A 20,037-nucleotide genomic window follows, 5' to 3' on the forward strand; every position below is an offset into this window, starting at 1 on the left:
CCCTCACTCTCCCCAACATTCTGTCTTTTGTTCCTCTCCACATTCCTTCAAAGGATGATAACTGGGGTGAGACAACAACGGTGGTGACGGGCACATCGGAACACAGCATCTCCCATGATGACCTCACACGCATTGCCAAGGACATGGAGGACAGCGTCCCTCTGGACTGTTCCCGTCACCTGGGTGTCGTGGCTGGGGCTACCCTGGCGCTGCTCTCCTTCCTCACCCCGCTGGCCTTCCTCCTGCTGCCCCCGCTGCTGTGGCGAGAAGAGCTGGAGCCATGTGGGGCAGCCTGCGAGGGACTCTTCATCTCAGTGGCTTTCAAGCTGCTCATTCTGCTGCTGGGCAGCTGGGCCCTATTTTTCCGCCGACCCAAGGCCTCGCTACCCCGCGTCTTTGTGCTGCGCGCCTTGCTCATGGTGCTTGTTTTTCTGCTTGTGGTCTCCTACTGGCTCTTCTATGGGGTTAGGATTTTGGAGGCGAGGGAGCGCAGCTACCAGGGTGTAGTGCAGTTTGCTGTTTCCCTGGTAGATGCCCTGCTTTTTGTGCACTACCTCGCCGTGGTCCTGCTAGAGTTGCGTCAGCTGCAGCCCCAGTTCACCCTCAAAGTTGTGCGCTCCACGGATGGGGCCAGTCGCTTCTACAATGTTGGCCACCTCAGGTACAGTGTGTGTGTGTGTGTGTGTGTGTGTGTGTGTGTGTGTGTGTGTGTGTGTGTGTGTGTGTGTGTGTGTGTGTGTGTGTGTGTATGTGAGCTTGGGTGTGTGTAGGTGAGAGCATGAAGGATATGAAGGGCCTTGAGATGGGGTAGAAGAGGGAATGGGAGATTGACTAGGTTAGAGCTACCATTATAGAAGGGCAGGGAAAGAATATTAGCATAGGAATGGATTTTGGAGCATATGGGAGATAAGTAGGTGGGGGTTTGGGGTGGGTGGGTAAAAGGGGAGGAAGAATGTTGTGTGTGGGGGGGTGGTCAGAATTACCTGGGGGATCTTGGTTATAGTGCTATATTTAGTAGTTAGCTGTTGATAGGGCACAGGGGTATCTGGGAATGCTGAGGGACAACTATGTTGTGGAAAGGGGCTGAGGGTGTAGTCAAAGCCAGTGTATGGTGGGGCTGAGGAACTTTGGTGAGGGACCTGGTGCAGAGTTTATAGGGGAGAAGGAATACTGGAGGTAAGGATAAAATTGAAGAGAAGGGAAGAGTTCTATGTAGGAGAAGGGTATGGGCTGGCACCTTTGGCTTTTTTGAGTCCTTTTTACATTTCCCTGAGTTATGACTGTCACAAGAATGTACCCTCTCTGGTTACTCAGTGAGTATGGAGTGAATGAAGCTGGGCAGGGCAGAGGGAAGTTACTTTGAAAAGAAGAGTATATTGGGAGAGGCCAAAATAGAAGGCTGTGGTTCATTGGTCATGTACTACTTAAGAGTTAAGTTGGGAAAGACTGTGTGTATTTCTGTGGGTCTACATATGTATGTGTGTGTGTGTGTGTGTTTGTCCATGTCTGTATGTGTATGTATGTGTATATTTTTGACAAGATGTATGGGAAAGATACTTCATTTGCTTAAGATTTGGAAACTTGAGTCTTGAACCTGGCCCTGGGGTTCCCATTTCATTGTCCCTTAGAACCTAGTATGAGAGGGTGGTTAGTTTCCAGCCCTCATCTGGGAAAATTTCTCAGTCTAGCAAGATGCCAAAGGCATTGATGAGTAGAGGCTATTTGTGGAATGGAAGAACCTCCTAGAAGGTCCCACTTATATAGACTCTAAGTGTGGGATTAGATGACTGCCACAGCCTGGCCATGAGAAGGGCTTTGATCTGGAGGCTGCAAGGAGACCAAGGGGGAGAGACCTCAGGGTGGCTTCCTTGAGCTGGGCTTGTCAGAAGCAGCTTCTCCCCATCCTTTGTGTTCTTTCTTGTCTTGCCGTCCTGCCCTGATGTGTCCCTCCCTTTGGACACCTTTACCTATGTCTAGGAGTGGAGGTGACCATGAATGTTCCCCTTACCTCCTTTCCTTCCCTTTCCCCCTCCCTTCCCTTTTCCTACCTCTCCCTACCATCTCCCCCACAGCATCCAGCGTGTGGCAGTATGGATCCTGGAGAAGTATTACCATGATTTCCCCGTCTACAACCCTGCCCTCCTCAACCTGCCCAAGTCCGTCCTGGCCAAGAAAGTGTCCGGCTTCAAGGTGTACTCCCTCGGAGAGGGTGAGCTGCCAGGATCTTCCACTTTTCTGCTCTTTCCTATCAGGGTTCCCTTTGCCCCTCCTCTCTTTTTTCTTTCTTTCTCTCTCTTCCTCTTTTACCCTCTTCCTCCAGTCTCACTCCCTTTCTTCATTCCCTTTTGTACTGTCCTTCTCCTTGACTCCAGGTGGAGGGTCTGAGCCTTTGGATCCCTTCTACTTCCCTCTTTTTCCCTCTGCCTCCCCCACCCCTGCCCTCTCAGGTTTCCCCTCTTTGGCTGCTCTATGTCTCCTCATCAGCCCTGGCCCTCTAAGCCCTTCAGCCATCTCAGTTCCAAATCTCACGGACCTTCTTGGGAGTCCTTGTCCTTCTTCACTGATGTTTCCTGGGTGCCCTCTCTAAAGCTGGTTGGGAACGGCACCTCCTGAAGACTATGCATAATCAGGCTGCTGCCCTCAGCCCCAGGTCTCCCTGCATGCCTTCTTCCCATTCTGACCCCAACCTCTGCCTCCATGCCCTCTCAGAGAACAATACCAACAACTCCACTGGGCAGTCTCGGGCAGTGATCGCAGCAGCAGCTCGGCGGCGGGACAACAGCCATAATGAGTATTATTATGAGGAGGCAGAGCATGAGCGGAGGGTTCGAAAGCGTAGAGCCAGGTACGTTCTTTGGAAAAGAAGAGGGAGATGTGTGAGGGGAAAGGTGACTGGAGTAGGATAGGCTGAGATTGCTTAGAAACTACCTTTATGACTTTAGAGAAGTTCTCTTTTGACCTCCGTTTCCTTCTTTGTAAAATGTATAGGTTGAACTAGATGATCTGTAAATCTCATTCTGTCTCTAAATTTTTTGATCATCCTTTGAACACAATTGGGAGGTAGACTACATCTGTCTGGGAGATAAAGGTTGTGAGTGAGGCTTCATGATCTCTGAAAAGAGAAGGCCAATGGAAGAAACTGTTCATATTCATGGGGAAGAAAAATGGAGCTGATACCCAGGAAGAGGAAATAGGTAAAAATCTGTGGCTTTAGGAGTGGAGCTAGGGACAAGAACTACGGTCCTTCTCTTACTTGCTTAGGCACTGTGCTAAGTGCTTTACAAATATCTCATCTGAGCCTTACAACAACCCTAGGAGGTAGGACTGTTATTGTCCCCATTTTACATTTGATGAAACTGAGACAGAGTTTAAATGACTTGCCTAGGGTCATACAACTAGTAAGTATCTGAGGCTGGGCTTGAGGTCTTCTTGACTCGACACTCTCTCCACTGAGCTGCCTAGTCGAACTTAGAGCTGGTCACAGTTGCCTCTGTTTTGAACACCTCTCCAGCATACCCTTCCTCTCTCAGGTTTACTAGCATCTCTGTTAGGAAGGAGAACACGTCAGTGTCCCATCCTCTTCTTGTAGGATCATAAAATGATAGAGCTGGATGGGACCTTAGAGATCATATAATTCAATTACTTCATTTTACAGATGAGGAAATTGAATTTGACAGACTTGCCTACATTCATGCTTTTTCTCAGAGACTTCATCGTCAAACTCTACTCTATTCCATCCTTCAATTTTCTCAAGCCCCCAGTTTTCTCAAGACTTTGGGTAAATGGAAGAGTGGCTACCTCCTTGCTGTAAGCCCTGAAACCAAATCCTTGTTTGGACCTGTCCAGGGTGGGTGGTAGTGGAGTATGGTCATGGTCTCATAGTCTCAAAAGAAAATTGTTTTAATTTACCTTAATTAAAAAAATATATAGTTTGTACATTACTTAGAAGAGGGGAGATGTAAATGGAAGATGATTAGGAGAATAATTTGGGGCATGATAGAGGGTAAGATAATGCAAAATCAGCCTCAGGAGTAACTTCTTTCTAAAGAAACTTTAGTAGGAACTTGTTTAAAGAGCTGTTTCTCATTGTGAGTTTTAAGGAGCATAAGTGTAGACATGGTGGTGCAGTGGAAAGAGTAGAAGCCTTGAAGACCTGGAGTCCTAGTCCTGAATGTGCCACTAAGTTGTAAGAGCATGTAAATCACTTAATCTCAATTTCTTCCACTGTAAAATGGGAATAAAAATTCTTGCACTGTCACACTTATGGGATTGTGATGAAAATGCTTTGTAAACCAGAAAGAGCCATATAAATATGTAGCGGTATTATTGATAGTAACTATTCTTGTTTTCCATGGAGAACAGCTATAAGCTGTTGTAACAGTAGGGTTTAAGGGCAAATGTCAGGAAGAAATTTCTCAAGTTCCAAGGGAAGTTGTGAGATTCTCTCATGAGAAAGGATTGGAAGACACAAAATGACCCTTTTTTGCAGAGGTCTGGCCAGGCTTAGGCTCCATTAATAATAGGAGGTTGAAGAGGCTTTGGGATGTGAGTGGTCTCTGAACTGTCCTTCCCCTTTTCCCCCAACCAGACTGGTAGTAGCAGTAGAAGAAGCCTTCACACACATCAAAAGGCTACAGGAAGAGGAGCAGAAGAACCCAAGGGAGGTGATGGATCCAAGAGAGGCAGCACAAGCCATTTTTGCCTCCATGGCACGAGCCATGCAGAAGTATCTTCGTACTACCAAGCAGCAGCCCTACCACACCATGGAGAGCATCCTGCAGCACTTGGAGTTCTGTATCACCCATGACATGACACCCAAGGTATGCTCTGTTTTGCCCCCCCATCTTAGTGGATAGAATGCTGACCTTGGAGTCTGGAAGATCTGGGTTCAAATTCTGCCTTAGGCACTTATTAAATGTTTGACTGGGCAAGTCATTTAAGTGACCTCTCTCTGGGTTTCATTGCCCTTATTCAAAGTAAGGGGGTTGTGCTCAGTGGCCTCTAAAGTCTGTTCTATTTCTTGGTCTTGGATGCTATGGTCCTGTCCCCTTTCTGCCTTCCTCCCTAGACTCCTTCCTTCTAATTTTTCTTTCATTTATCCTCCTTCCAGCTCTCATCTTTCTCCTTTCTTCTGTGACTCCCTCCAGTTCATATTCCTTCACCTTTCTCCTGAGTGAGATAGAGTATCTAGGGGCAGAGTGACTTCTTTAGGCACAGGGTTGGGGGGAGGTCTGGCCTAATTCTCTCACTCTCCCCTTCCCTCTCTTTCCTTCCTTCCTCCTTCTTCTTCCCTCCTTCCTCCTCTGTCCCTCTCCCTCCCTCCTCCTTATCCTCCTTTCTCTGTCTCTCTCCCTCTCCCTCTTTCCTTCCATCCCTCTCCTTCCCTCCTTCCTCCTCTCCTCTTCTCGCCTCTCTCTCCCCCTCCCTCTCTCTTCTCTCTCTTTCCTCCCCTCCCCTCCCTTCCTTTCTCTCCCCCACACTCTCCCTTTCTCTTCTTTATCTTCCTTCCTTCCTCCTCTCCGTCTCTCCCTTTCTTCCTTTCTCCATCAGCTTTCTTTCTGTCTCCCAACCCTTTCCCTATCTCTCTTTCCCTCTCTCCCTCATCTGTCTCTTTTTTTCCTTTCCTTCACCCCTGATGTTTACTACCTCTATGACCTGGAGAAAGTTATTTAACCTTTTTGGACCACAGTCTCTGTTAAATTGGGGAGGTGGTGGTGGCCATATGACCTCTACAGCCCCTTCAGCTCTAGAATTATGGTCCTCCATCCAAGGCCTGTTAGTGTTTGCACATATGTGATCTGCTGTTGCCCCCTGTGGCTAGTTGTTGGAATTGCTCTTCTTTTCAACTCTGACTAAACGTTTGGGAAGGTAGTAGAGCTATCCTGGATGACTGATATCTATGATATATATCTATGTTCTATGTAATATATGATATATATGTTCTATATGATATATATCATAGATTGAAAAGTGGAAAGGGCCTTAGATGTCATCTAGTCCAACACCCTTATTTTACATATGTGGAAACTGAGGCCTAAAGAGAAGTGACTTGTCTAGAGTCACAAATTTTACCACATCTATGATTGTACTATCTATTTGAACTTTGATAATAAAGGCATATATATAACTTATACATATATGTCAAGTCAACAAACATTTGTTAAGTACCTACTGTGTGTCAGATACTGTGCTGAATGTACAAAGGAAAGCAAATACATTGTTCCTGCCCTCAAGGACCTTACATTCTAATAGGGGAGACATGCAAACAACTATGCACAAATCCATCTCTGAGATTAGCACCAATGTATCCTATATATATCTGTACAGGATAAATTGGAGCTGCTCTCAGAGGAAAGGCACTGGCATTAAGGAGATTGGGAAAGGCTCCTTGCAGAAAGTGGAGTTTTAACTGAGATTTGAAGGAAGCCAGAGAAGCCAGGAGGCAAAGACCAGGAGGATTAGCATTCCAGGCATGGGAAACAGCCAGAGAAAGGTCACAGTGGGTGAGTGTCATGGATGAGGAATGGCAAGGAGGCCAGTGTCACTGGATTGCAGAGTATGTGGAAGGGAGTAAGGCATAAAAAAACTGGAAAGGGAGGAAGGATCCAGGTTATAAAGGACTTTAAAAGCCAACCAGGAAATTTTATATTTGATCCTAGAGGTAATAGGGAGCCATTGGAATTTATTGAATGGGGAAGATTTGTGTGATATAATCAGACTTTAGAAAGACCAGTTCGATAACTGTGATTCTGAAGATGAAGTAGAATGGGGAGATTTGGTCTATGGTCACCGACAGGCAGTCTTTTGCATGAATCCCAGTTTGAGATGATGAGGGCTTATGGCAGTGTCAAAGAACAGGGGCTTATATGGAAAATGTTACAAAGATAGAATCAACAGGGCTTGTCAACAGATTGGATATAGTAGGGGAGAGGAGCAGTGAGATCATCTGTGGGATAAAAAGGGCAAATGATTAGAGAGAAGAGGATGATGTTGAGTTGAAGTGATTTACTAAGGGGTCAAGATGGGGAAGGAAAGAGAGCATAAACAGTGAAGGGCTGATGGCATGGGAAAGGACTGAGTAGTGGAAGGATTCGAGGTTTGTTAAGGATGAAGAACAGGGGTTGTATGATAGAAGTAGAGATGAAATGACAAAGATTATGATTAGATAAAGGAATTTCATAGTTTATGAACATGGAAATAGAACACTTGTCGGTGATGGCATTATAGGTATGACCATCTCTGTATGTAGCTGAGCTGTGGTGGTGGAGTAAGTCATGAAAATGAATAAGTTGAGGAACTGGAGGGAGTATCAATGGGTATGTCGAAGTCCTCTAGTATGAGGGCAGGAGTTGAGGAGGAGAGAAAGACTGTGAGTCAGGCATTGTGGAACTCTTTTAGGAAGGCAGGAAAATGTTCTTGAGGTTAAACAATAACCCTCACAGTCTTGATTAGTTGGTAAATATAGATTGAGTGAATTTTAGTGGAGGAGAGGTTACTGAGTGATGGTGCTGGTAGAAGTGGCAATGGGGATCAAAGAGAATGATGACTTACCCACAAGTGACCCAGTGAGTCCAGAGTTAATGAAAGAAAGTGCAACCAGTGTTGGAAAGGGTAGTCAGGGGAGCTGTGTCATCAGGACAGAACTGGGGCTCAGTGAGTTCAAGAAGATGGAAGGAATGAGAGAGGAAGTGTTTTATGATGAAAGTAAATTTCTTACATATAGAAGAGATATTCCATAGAATATAGTCAAAGGAGTGAATAGGTCTTGAGTGGCATTGGGGTAAGGTGTTAAGAGAATATGGGAACAAGGGAATAGTCAGTGGGTAGCATGGAATGGGGGTCATACAATGACATCTGTGGGTTCAGAATTACTGGAATGGGGAGAGTATGATCAGGTGGGCTAATTGTTGAAGAGTAAACTCAGGTAGATCATCATTGTCCCCAGGGGCCAGGCAGCAAATGTGGAGTTGTAATCAACATAAAAGGGCGATTGATGAAATGACTGGTCCAGGCAAGGACCCTCCTTTTGGGAAGGGCAGGACATCTGGTGTGAGCAGTAGCACACATATTATATGTGTACACATAGTTTAAAATTGGGCTCATAATAGTACCCACTCACAGGGTCATTATGAAGATCAAGTAAGGTCGTCTTTGTGAAGGGCTTAACAGAGTGCCTGGCACATAGTAGGTGCTTACTCAGTACTTTTTCCCTTCCCCTCTACACAAGTACATGTGTGTGTGTATATGTATTGATACACATATAGATCTTAAGGTTTATAAAATGCTTTCCTCGCAACAACCCTGTGAGAAACTGAGACTGTCCAGGAATATGTTACTAATAAGTGTCAGCACTGAGATTCAAATAAATGTAGGTCCGTTGATTCCCTGTTGAGTTTTCCATCTGCTTTGCTATGCAAAGACCCTGTAAATCCGGGTCTCGTCTTGACTATTGCAATTAGAAATGAAGGCAGAATGAGGAAAAAAGAGGAGAGGAACATATGGGATGGAGGTCTTTTGAGGAGCCCTTTCTTCAGGGAGTGAAGGAGGGAGTACAGTGAGGTGGAGGCAAACCAGCATCCTGTTGTGGCACGAGTCTTCTCTCTCTCCCTACCCCAGGCCTTTCTGGAGCGGTACCTGGCAGCAGGCCCCACCATCCAGTACCACAAGGAACGCTGGCTGGCTAAACAGTGGACATTGGTGAGCGAAGAGCCAGTGACCAATGGGCTCAAAGATGGAATTGTCTTCCTCCTCAAACGCCAGGACTTCAGCCTGGTGGTCAGCACCAAGAAGGTCCCATTTTTCAAGCTGTCTGAGGAATTTGTGGACCCTAAATCGCACAAGTTTGTCATGAGGTTGCAGTCTGAGACCTCTGTGTAACTGCAACAGAATGGGGCAAAGTGGGGGGGGGGCTATGGGAGGCTCCTGGGGGCAGTGGAAGGGGACTTGAAGCCCAAGCCTCAGCCAGTTCCACTTCCTTCCTTTCTGCCTCCAACTCTGTTTTTTACTTGAATTACTAACTTACTCTCCAATCCCACTCTATCCACTCCCCTCTTCCCTTCCCTGCCCCATGTGAGTGGGAAAAGACCACCCTGAGGGCTGGGGCATCAAGTGGGGAGATACCTGTCCTGGTTTTCCCATTCCTTCCCACCTCAAACCCTGCAGGAATAGGTTCCTCTCCTCTCCTCTCCTCTCCTCTCCTCTCCTCTCCTCTCCTCTCCTCTCCTCTCCCTCTCCACCTTTCCATTTCTCCATGAGTGTCTCTGCTGAAAGGGGATGTGGCCCTTATGCCCCCTTCTTTCTTCTCCACCCCTGTCCCTCTTTCTCCATCTTGGTTATCGTAGCAGTTTTCTCCACCAGCCTCCTGGAAGTGCTTCTCCCAAGGGGTGAAGTCATGATCACAGCATACCATGGTGCCAAATGATCCCAGGTCAGGGCTAGTCCTCTGGCATTCAAAGTGAGGGGAGGCTGTTCTTTCTGCCCATCTCACTAGGCCTATCTCAGGAACTCTTGAGTTTTGGGGGCAACAGGACTCCTGGGTCTGTGGCCTCTTCAATTCCTGCACAAGCCACCAGGGTCAGGAGTGTCTCACAGAAATTTTTTTTTTGTTGCTGCTGCTATAGCCTCTTTCCTGTCTCCTAATTACTCTCTTTCTTTTATATTTCCTTCTCTCCTTTAGCTCCTGCTTCCAAACACACACATGCACACACACACACACACACACACACACACACACACACACACACACACACACACACACACACACACACTCTTTCCCAGAAGAAAAGCTCATGTTCCCCTAGCCTTGTCAGGGAAAATTCAATATTTTCTTTCTCTTTCCTGGGAAAAATTCACTCAGATGGGATTGCAAGAACTCTGGGAATGTGGTCCTTTTGTCCACTTCCCTGGGGCATGGGAAACACTCCTCTTCTCCTTTTCTCCCTCATTTGCCTTTCCTTCCCTAACTCCATACCCTAACTCTTTGCTACCAGACGGATTTTCTTCCTAATCCTGTCTTTACTGGTAGGCCTGGAGGGGAAGGGAAGACCCATGGGAAACATTGTGGTCCAATGGAAAGAGAGGGGAATTTGGAGCCAGAAGAACTAGGTTTAAATCCTAGCTCTGTCACTTACTATCTGTGTGGCCTTGGATAAGTGACTTTCACCTCTCTGGGCCTCGTTTTTCTCATCTGTAAAATGACAGAGTTGGACTAGAATGTGTCTTGTAATTCCATATTTATGATTCTGTGATACATGGAGTTTTGGAAAAGATCCCTGTGAAAGTCAATGAACCCAGTCCCTTCTGTTGTTTTTCCCTTGGTATAGGTCTTTCCATTGTCAAACAGGTGATATGACTGAAAGGAATGAGCTGCTGAGCACCTCCTTTCTTTCTCTTATGACAACCCCCTCAGGCATTTCTCCCCTGGGCAGAAAGACTACTTCTCTAAGTTGGGGAGGGCCTCTTTGCTCCTTCTTTTCCCCCTTTTAGGGTAGCTCTTTGAGAGACCTCATCACTTCAGTGCTCTGGGGGTCCCTGTCTCTCTGATCTCTGCACTGGGGTCAGGAGCCTGAGCCCCTGCCATTTGATGGCACACAGTCCCTTGAGTTTCTGGCAGGCCTCAACACTTAAAACGTATGTGGGCAAAACTCACCTTCCTCCTTTTTTCTGTATTTTTTGATGTAAATTTGAGTCTGGGTACTTCCAAATACTGGTGTTTTAGGCAAGGGGAATGGGATTTTGAAGCAATACCACTCCCTGCCACTCCCAATCCTTATCCTTCCAGTCATATCCAATCTGGATATCAGTGTAGCTCCAAACGCTGGGATAGGGTGCAAACCGTGGTTGGTGTGCCAAGGTTCCCATAGTGTCCCCATTTTGGTCCCTCTTCTTCCCTGTGTCATTTATTACTTTCCCTTTGTGTGCAACTGCCTAGAAAATTCAGAGACTGAGCATTCTCTGGTTTGTCCCCATGGAGATGTTTTACCTTTAAAATAGATACCCTGAAGGTGACTGAGTTCCAAAGCCTGCTAACTTTGTGAGAGGAGGCAGAGCCTTAGCCACATTATCCAACAGTCTTTCTGACTAGTGCCAACCTTGGACTTGTACCTCAAACCCTCCCTTTCCCCTTTGGAAATCCTCAGGAAGGTATGGGGATTCCCTTTCTCTAGGCACCAGTTATACCTGGTGGTTGCAACTTTGACTTTTCCAGGATTACAAATACTTGGGTGAAGTCCAGGTAGTTTTGAGGCACTGCTAGAGGGTTGGGGTATAGGTACTTTTTTGGACTTTTCTCTCTTTCTGTCTACAAAATTTAATGCGGGAGGGATCTCTTCTAGGCATATGTCTAAACAACTCTCTTTCCTAGAAAGGGATCTTGGATGGATAGTAGGATAACTGCCTTTGTGGAAAGGGTATTTGGAGCAGGATGGGACTTTGAGGTTAGAAGGGGGAAGATATTTGGGACCCTCATTGCTTTCCTTCTGGGAAGTGGATGTTTGTTTTAAAGGACCTGCCATGTTTTTAATCACTGTGATTTTTTCATTCCTTTTTCTTTAAAAAAAAAAACAAAAACAAAAAACTAACAAAAAACCCACTCTAATTTTTTTTCTGTCTCTTAAGCACTAAAGGCTGTGATTAAGAATGGCAATGTTTTGGACCCTCTGTGTCACAACTGTGGTATCTTTTTGTTTTCTTTTTCTTTAAAAAAATCAGGATGAATTGTGAAGTATATGTATGTATGTTTCTTGTCTATCTGTCCTCTTCCTATGGGAAGTAGTCCTGAGGCTGTGACCAGTAGTGGGATGTGAAATTAACACTTTTCTCTCTCTCTCTCTCTTTCTCTCTGTAATTCCCTTTCTCTTCCTTTTTACTGTGGGCTTCTATAGTCCTTTCATCTTCTGGGGAGGTAGAGGGTATGTCCTTCTTCCATTATCTCCATCTGACCTTATCCTACCCATTAACTATTCACTTTAGTTTCCTGGATATGCCTAACCCAGCCTTCCCATCCTAGGGTCACTGTGCCTCAATCTTTCACCTACCTCACCATTCTTCCTCTGTTCTCTTTGACCCCTCTTCACTAAGCTCACTGCTATGTCATATCATTTCCCCCTATTTCTTTCTTAGAGTGTCACATTCCTCCTTATCACCCTTCATCTTTGTCCTTAAATTCTTTCCTGACATCCCTATTGGAACTCCTGGACTGTCCCTTTTTTGTTAGAAGAGATGAGGTGAAACAATTGTACCCTTAGAGACCCTCGGCTGGGCCATCTGTTTTTGCAGGCTTATGCTTTCTTCTCGGTTGGGCCCACATAGGCTCCCCTGTCTGTACGGTGTCTTGTCTGTCAGTTTGTCTTTTTTCTCTTGCCTGTGCCCACCCCTTAGGGCAGTATCTGCTGATGGACTCAGTCGTGGTATGGGACTGTTCCATTGTGTTCTCCTATGAGCAGAAGGAAGGGGGAGGCAGGGGGACTAACTTAGGTCCCTTCCAAGTGAGATTGTAAATGTAGAATTTTCCATTCAATTCTAGAATTTTTTTTTTTACAGAGCTGAGACCTTGTGCATGCATGTAGAAAATTGTAAAATGTAAAATTGTTTTTTTTAATATATAAAAAAGCTTGTTTTTACAGTTTGCAGTGGATCTAAGCATTATGGCAAATTTAGGGATTTTTTTTCTTAAAACATAGGAACTAAAACTGTACAAATTTTTTTTATATAAAATAAACACATTTGACTTTTTTGGGGTTGTATCTGATTGCTTTATTACTGGGATAAGGAAAGAGCTTCTGTGAAGTCAGCCCTGGAACGTCTGGATCTCTCACAGTTATGTAGCCAGAAAAACCTAAGCAGTTGATCAGATTATAAAAAAGGATCAGCAGGGGGCAATGTAAGCTTAGCTTAGAAAGGAAATCTGACAGTGGGTAGAAGGATTTGAAAAGAAATATAGGATGGGCCATGCTGCTTTGAGTGTTCTAGCATGGAAGGAACTTTAAAGACTAGCTCAAACACCTCATTTTACAGACAAGGAAATGGAGGCTCAGGGAAGTGAAATAATTTGCCTGGTGTCACATAGATAATAAAGCGACAGATAGGACTGGAACCCAGGCATTTTGACTCCAGATTCAGTGCTCTTGGGAAATGAGAAAGGGGTAAGGGGTCTTTTTCTTCCTTTCTTTTTTTAAAACTATTTTAAAATCCATGAAATTCAGGACTTTACTCTTGATCAGAACCATTGATAAATTATGGGCATGATGAAAACTATAATTTACAAATAGGCCCAAGGTAACTAATTCTCTTAAATTTATCCTTTATCATTGGTTTGCACTAATCCTACTCAAGGTTGGGGGGTGTCTTTTCTTGTAAATAAAATATTTCCAGTTATTATTTGTGTGACTTCTCAGCTTTGTGTGTTCCTGGCTCCTGAAATAGGTCTCTTAAGAGACAAATGGAGTGATGCCTGGAAAACCCCAAACAATTAAGAACCTGCATGGAGATATGTGCCCTTACACTGAAACCTGACTTCTTCCTTACAGCTGCTCAAGTTTCATATATACTCTATTTGCTTACCCGATTCTTGGTGTTGCCTCTTATTTCAGCATCCATGGCTTTTCCTTTTGTCCTTTTGACCCAACTTGTCTTTCAGCATCTATGCTGACTTTCTCTTTGGCTCTTGGTGTTTCTCAGTATATGGTTTCAGAGTTTTAGACTCTCAGAGTAGGGATGCACTTCAGAGCCTGCGTAGTCCATCTTATTCTTCAACAGGAGTCCCCCCTACGAAGTCCATGACAGATGGTTACATTCATTCTCCACTTGAAGAATCCGCTAATAGTAGTTCACCACTTACCTAGGGAGCCCATTTCAATTTCTGTTAGCTCTAACTGTTGTGATATTTTTTTTTATACCAAACTGAAATTTATGTTTTTGTAACTTCTACCATTCAACCACCAGTAATCTGTCTTCTCTAAATCTTCTCTTTTTCAAGGCAAATATCCCAAGTTTTTTCAGTTGCTCTTCACATAACATAGTCTCCAATTCTTTCACTGCCTTAGTTTTGGAGTCTGATCTATAGTCTAGAACAGGAGCAGTTTGTCCCATATAAACTGATCCTAGAGACAAGAGATCTACCTTAAGCACTGAGGGTCTCTCAAATAATTTCCTTCCTTCTCTTCTGGGGATCATGGTATGGAAACTGGGAAAAAAACAATACAGACCCAAGCCTACTTGGTCAGCGTACTGGCTTCTAAGTGATAGGGTTGTGCTCCTACTTTTGGCAAAGGGCCCTGGTCTAGTCAGAACCCAAGAGGTGGAATCCTTGGTTCAAATGTCCATAAGAACCATTTGGAAGGATGCATCTAAGTAGCATCTCCAGAAGACCCAGAAACCAAACTAGGTAGATACTTAATATCCATATCACCATCTCTTCTGTATGAGACAGTAGCTTGTACTTCCTTCTGGAAGGTGTTTCTAGGCAGGATGCTAGTAAGTTTGAGAATAATTTGGAATTCTAGGAAGTTTGAGAATAATTTGAGAATAATAGAAGCATATCTGAGAATAATGGAAGCGTATGAATTTCATGAATTTCCCACCAATTCAACTAGCTTAGGAAAGTATGGTGAAACAGCACCATAACTAGGTTGGGTTGGCTGGGGCTTTTTCCTCAGGCATCGCATTTAGATGATACTGATAACTCTTGGAATTCTTCAGCAACAAATAAACAACAGAATTTTCTAACTACTCAGCAAGGATAATTAGTTAAAATAGGAAACTACAATGGTGGGCTCCATCCAGTCCCAAACCATCTTTCTTTCATGCTGTATAGCAGCTTCTGTCAGTGGTCTCATGCCTCTGTTTTTTGTTCCTTGTTCATCTGCTTCATACAACTTGCCCAAGGCATGGCTTGCAGTGCCTTTCTTCAGGTGCAATAATCCTAGTTATGGCTATGAATGGATTTGGAGTCAGAAGACTTGCTTTAATTCCTACATCTACCAATTATTTCTTGTGTGAGAAGCAAGTCACTACTATCACTCTGAGTCTGTTTCCTCATCTTTTAAATGATGGGGTTGGGCTAGATAATCCTAAGGTCTCATTCACCTCTAGATTCCATTCTAGGTAGCAAACCTGGCTTTGCAAACAGAATAGGGCCTGCTTGGCCTTAGGGAAGAGTCTTGAGCAAGAATGATGCCTAATAAGTGCAGGGGTTGAGCAATCCATTCTCCAACCCATTACAGTTATCCTTTCCAGCTTTCAATATTGCAGTTTCAGTATAACGTGAGTCAACATTAGATATTATGTAGGGATTTTTTAGAACTTTGCAGTTTCAATATAACGTGGGTCAACATTAGAGATTAAGTAGGAATTTTTTAGGAACTTTGCAGAAGCTACAGATAACACTTAGACCAGCAGATGACACAGAGCCTATTACCAAATACTTTACCCAAATTTACAATAAATGGTACTGTAAACATCCTGTAAAAGAAAAAAAAATTCAGACTTCTTCTCTGGTATGAAGAGAGGGTCAAAAAATTTTACATGAATTTTTCTAGATCACAAGGTTGCTGTGCCCCTAAGCCTTTAATATGAAAGGGGTAACTTTACTTAAAGGTTTTATTGATTCCTCTTGTCTGTGCTGTATTATTTTCCCATCTTCTGTCAGATTGAACTCTTTCTTGTTTCAAAGAAAAATAGTTGAGTGAAAACATCTGGTACTGAGATGAGCAATATATACAATGTCCTGTCCTAGTGGCCACCCACCTCTGCTCTGAGAGGAGAAGGCTGGGAGCCAGGGACCCACCTTTTATCCTTTAAAGTCATGTGATCAAAACCAGTAGACTTTTTGTCACTTTCTATTTTATTTAGTAAACATACTTTATAGAGATACCTGGTGGCTCTGTGGATGAAGTGCCTGACCTGGAGTCAAGAGGTTCTAAGTTCAAATATAGTTTCAGACACTTACTAGCTGTGTAATCCATGGTAAGTCATTTAACCTGTTTGCCTCAATTTCCTCAACTATAAAATGGGAATAATTTCTTACCTAACTTGAATCACTGAATGGGTATTGCTTCAGTTAAACTGAGACCTGGGAAAGATCTTAGCTTAAAAAAGGCCAAGGTCTCCCACTGCATCCTGGGTCATCTCCAAGCATCCTGATCTATATCTTGCCGCTAGACTCACATGGCTCCAGAGGAGAAAGTGAGGCTGGTGACTGGTATTGTTAAGGAGATACATGCAGCTGCTTTAACTCTTTTCAGAACTGGATTGCACAGTATAATGAACAGATTAAAATCAGTAAAACATTTATTCTGTACACAAGGACAAAATAAAGCAAGTTTAAAGAAATATAGTAATATAGATATAAAGATAAAGCCCAGGAGAATAATAGATATATTTACATATATCACCAAATTGGGGTAATACCTACATCTGGGTCATGTGGCTGGAGAGTCCTGGTTCAGCCTCCAGAGTTCCAACTGGGAAAATGTCCTGGGCAGAGTGTCCTGCCCATGAGTGATCTCCAAAGAGCAAGGGGATCTCTTCACGTTATATCCAGTTTTAGACAAAAAAGGCATTGGGTCATTTAATCGACTTGTCATTAGAGCCTTACGTGACTTAGAGTAACTGTTATTCTAATGTGTTGCAGTTTTAGATCTGGCCAGAATCCAAAGGAGCAAAACATCTTTGTTCAAAAGGACACAGGATGGATTCCATTTGTTCCTAGAAGGGCAGTCAAGATGTCCAGGAAGAAGAATTGGCCAAAGACAGGTTGAATTTTTAGTCCTGGAAACCATGGCAAGGTGACTTTTTAGTCCTGGGGACTCGGCCTCTGTTCCAAGGAGAAAGACCAATATACGTATTCATGTAGGCCTATAAATGTACAGGGAAGATCTTTAATATTTCATTAACCCTTCATGACCTTACAGAGCGCTCTGTCTCTAAAATTCAATTCACTTGCATGTTGTGGCATCATCTCTCTGATATCATGGTCCTCTTCAAGAACAGAGGACCAACCAACACATCCACCAATGCTATGTAACACATGCCAAGTCACTTAACCTCTGATTGCCTCAGTTTCCTCAGCTATAAACTGGGAATAATAATAGCACCTTCCTCTCAGGGTCATTGTGAGGATCAAATAAAATATTTTAAAAAGTGCTTAGCACAGTTCCTGGTCTTAAAAAATGCTTATTCTCTTCCCCTCTTAATTACAACACCAAAGTGTTTTATTCATACATTATTAACCCTCACTGATACTTTATGTCTGGAATAGTCTAATTAGTCTAATACAGAGGTTCCAAATTTATTTGGCCTATTGTCCAAAAAAAAATTACTCTGCATCCCCCTTGGAAATCCACTTTCTTTAACCCTTTACCTTTTTTTTTTTTTTGAAATGGTGAAAACTTCAAAAAAAATATTTTTAAAAAATGATGCATCTTAAATTTAATAATTCATTTTAAATTTGTTTTCTTCTGCATTGAATTTTGATGATACAATATTGCTCCATATAACCATATAGTATTGTATCGTAAACAAGTCATTACATGCACATGTTCCTGCTGGACTTTCTGACAATGTCCAATATGACATACTCACCGGCCAACACTTGCTTGTTAAGGCCTGTCGGCAGACTTGACCACTGATCAGTTATAAATTGCATTTTGTGTGTTTATTTGGAAAATAATGTCATCATTAGGATTTTAAGTTTGTTATACAACAGATGAAACATGTATGGTTTTTCAAAATTTCCTTTCCTCCTGCTTCCATTGCCCCCTTATTTTTATTCAACACCACCTAATTGTACCTGAGACCACTACTGCCTTCTAGGTCCTTCCAGCAATCCTCTTGGGGACAGTATCACCCACTTTGGGAACCAGTGGTCTAATCTGTCAGCTTACTGATAGAAACATTGAAGCACACAAGAAAGTGATTTGTCCACAATTTACAGGAAATAAATGCTTCTATACCAGTCACCAGGAAGTGTGGTTTTTAACCTGGGTGGGTGGGGGGTATGGTCATAGATCCTCCCTAGTGATACACTGTTATATTTATTAAGGGGGGGGGGGGGTCCGTGAACTTGGATGGGGAAAAAATTTTTTATTTTCACTAATTTCTAACTGAAATTTAATATCTTTCAATTTTGAATGTGGGCAACAAACCATTATTCTGAGAGGGGGTCCATGATAAACAAAAGGGCATTTAACTGCTGGTATAGAGTGAAAAGAGAAGAGGTCCAGGAAAGAGTATAGTAGTCCTGGAGATTTTGGTCCTCATCTTTGATTGGCTACTAACCCATTTTGTGACCTTGAGAAAACTGTTGATTGTAAAAGAGCAACTGGGATTCAGATTTTAGTCCCAGCTCTAACTTGTATGGAATTTTGGGCAAATCATTTAACCTTTTCATACCTCATTTTTCTCATCTGTGAAAATGAGGTTGTTTGACTAGATATCAAAGGTCATTTCCAGCTCCATTGTCGGGGTTGACATTCACTGGCTATAGCTATCTTTAACTTGTCCCATTATGCCATAGCAATCAGAAATCCAATCCAGCAAGCATTTATTAAGTGCCTAATGTATGCAAGGTACTCTGCTAAATGTTGGGGATATTCAAATACTACAAAGCAGGGTTTCTTAATCAGATATCTATGAGCCTCTTGTTTAGCTTGTGAATACATTTCAGAGCATCAATGAACTTGGATGGGAAAATTTACATCTTTATTTCCTCTAACTTCTTACTGAAATTTAGCGTTTCCTTTGGTTATGAATGGATGTACCAAACATTATTTTGACTTGGGGGTCTATAGGCTCTACCAGATTGCTAAAGGGATCTGTGGCACAAACAGCTACATAAACATTTTTAGCTTTGCAAAGTGCATTACAAATATCTCACTTGAATACCATAACAACCCTGAGAAGTAGATGCTATTATTATTACCATTTTACAGATGAGGAAACTGAGGCAGAAAGCATTTAAGTGACTCAAGAGAGGTAGAATAGAACCCAGGGACTGGAGTCAGAAAGACCTGAGTTCAAGTGCAACTTCAAACATTTGCTAGCTTTATGACCCTGGGCAAATCACTTAATCTCTGCCTGCCTTAGTTTCCTCAACAGTAAAGTTGCGGATATGAATAGCACCTATCTAACAGGGTTTTTGTGAGCATTAGAGATAAAATTGGTAAAGTGCCTAGCAAGACTAGGCACCATAGAAATAAATGTTTATTCCCTTTCCCTCCCTTAAACACAGCTAGGAAGAGTCTGAGACAAGATTTGAGCTCAAGTATTCCTGATTCCAGACCTAGCATTCTTATCATATGTACCACCTGTCTATTAAAAAAAAATTAATAACCCATGGTCAAATGAAACAGTGGTCTTACCAATTTGGAAGTTTTTTTCAGTGGCATGGACTTTACCCATTCCGTGAGCCTTTTGTCCACGCTTTCCTATAATTTCTCTGATGGACATTTGTCCTGATATATCCAGAATACTCTATCCATCCATGTGTCATCCTCACCATGTGAACAACCCATCTTCTTTTCTAATCATACAATTTCTTGTTGATATATTTTATTCCTATTCTTTTTTAAAGTTCCTCATTGGTTATATATCATATCCCTACTCACATACACCATATAACAACTTGTTTTCAACCCTTGGGGGACTATTATATTCAATGTCCTGCTGACATCTGGCAGCTGGGAATACAAAGACAAAATGAAAAAAAACAAAACATTTCTTTGCCCTGAAGGAGCTTGTATTGTGCTGGGTAGGATAGGACATGGGAACAATGGTGCAGATACATTGAAAACTATTCATCTGTACTTCATTCTGTACAATTTTTGCTGTGCCCTTTGAGAAATTCTCTTTTGAGCAACAATTCTGTGTACTGGAGAGCTTCACATATCCCGTGGGCACAAATACTGCCTCAATGTTAACCCTCACGTTCACTACATGAGTAGCCTACCACCTTTTCTGATCAATAAATGAGTGTTAATTTTCTATTCCACTTCTTGCATGCAAGGTATGACCATTAGTGATATATTATAACCTACTAAT

General features: G+C 43.0%; 1 protein-coding gene across 1 annotated transcript in view; it reads left to right on the forward strand.

Annotated features, from left to right (window-relative positions):
• The window catches only part of VANGL2 (VANGL planar cell polarity protein 2), a 37,320-nt gene extending 27,993 nt beyond the window's left edge, over positions 1-9,327 (forward strand). Inside the window, exons 4-8 of the mRNA XM_072647414.1 lie at positions 54-661; positions 2,073-2,209; positions 2,710-2,845; positions 4,589-4,820; positions 8,617-9,327. Of these exons, the coding sequence (XP_072503515.1) occupies positions 54-661; positions 2,073-2,209; positions 2,710-2,845; positions 4,589-4,820; positions 8,617-8,877 (1,374 nt within the window). The 3' untranslated portion in view covers positions 8,878-9,327. The remainder of the gene's footprint in view (positions 1-53; positions 662-2,072; positions 2,210-2,709; positions 2,846-4,588; positions 4,821-8,616) is intronic.
• Positions 9,328-20,037: the final 10,710 nt, after the last annotated feature.

The sequence above is a fragment of the Notamacropus eugenii genome, chromosome 2, assembly GCF_028372415.1.
Source record: "Notamacropus eugenii isolate mMacEug1 chromosome 2, mMacEug1.pri_v2, whole genome shotgun sequence".
Lineage (NCBI taxonomy): Eukaryota > Metazoa > Chordata > Mammalia > Diprotodontia > Macropodidae > Notamacropus > Notamacropus eugenii.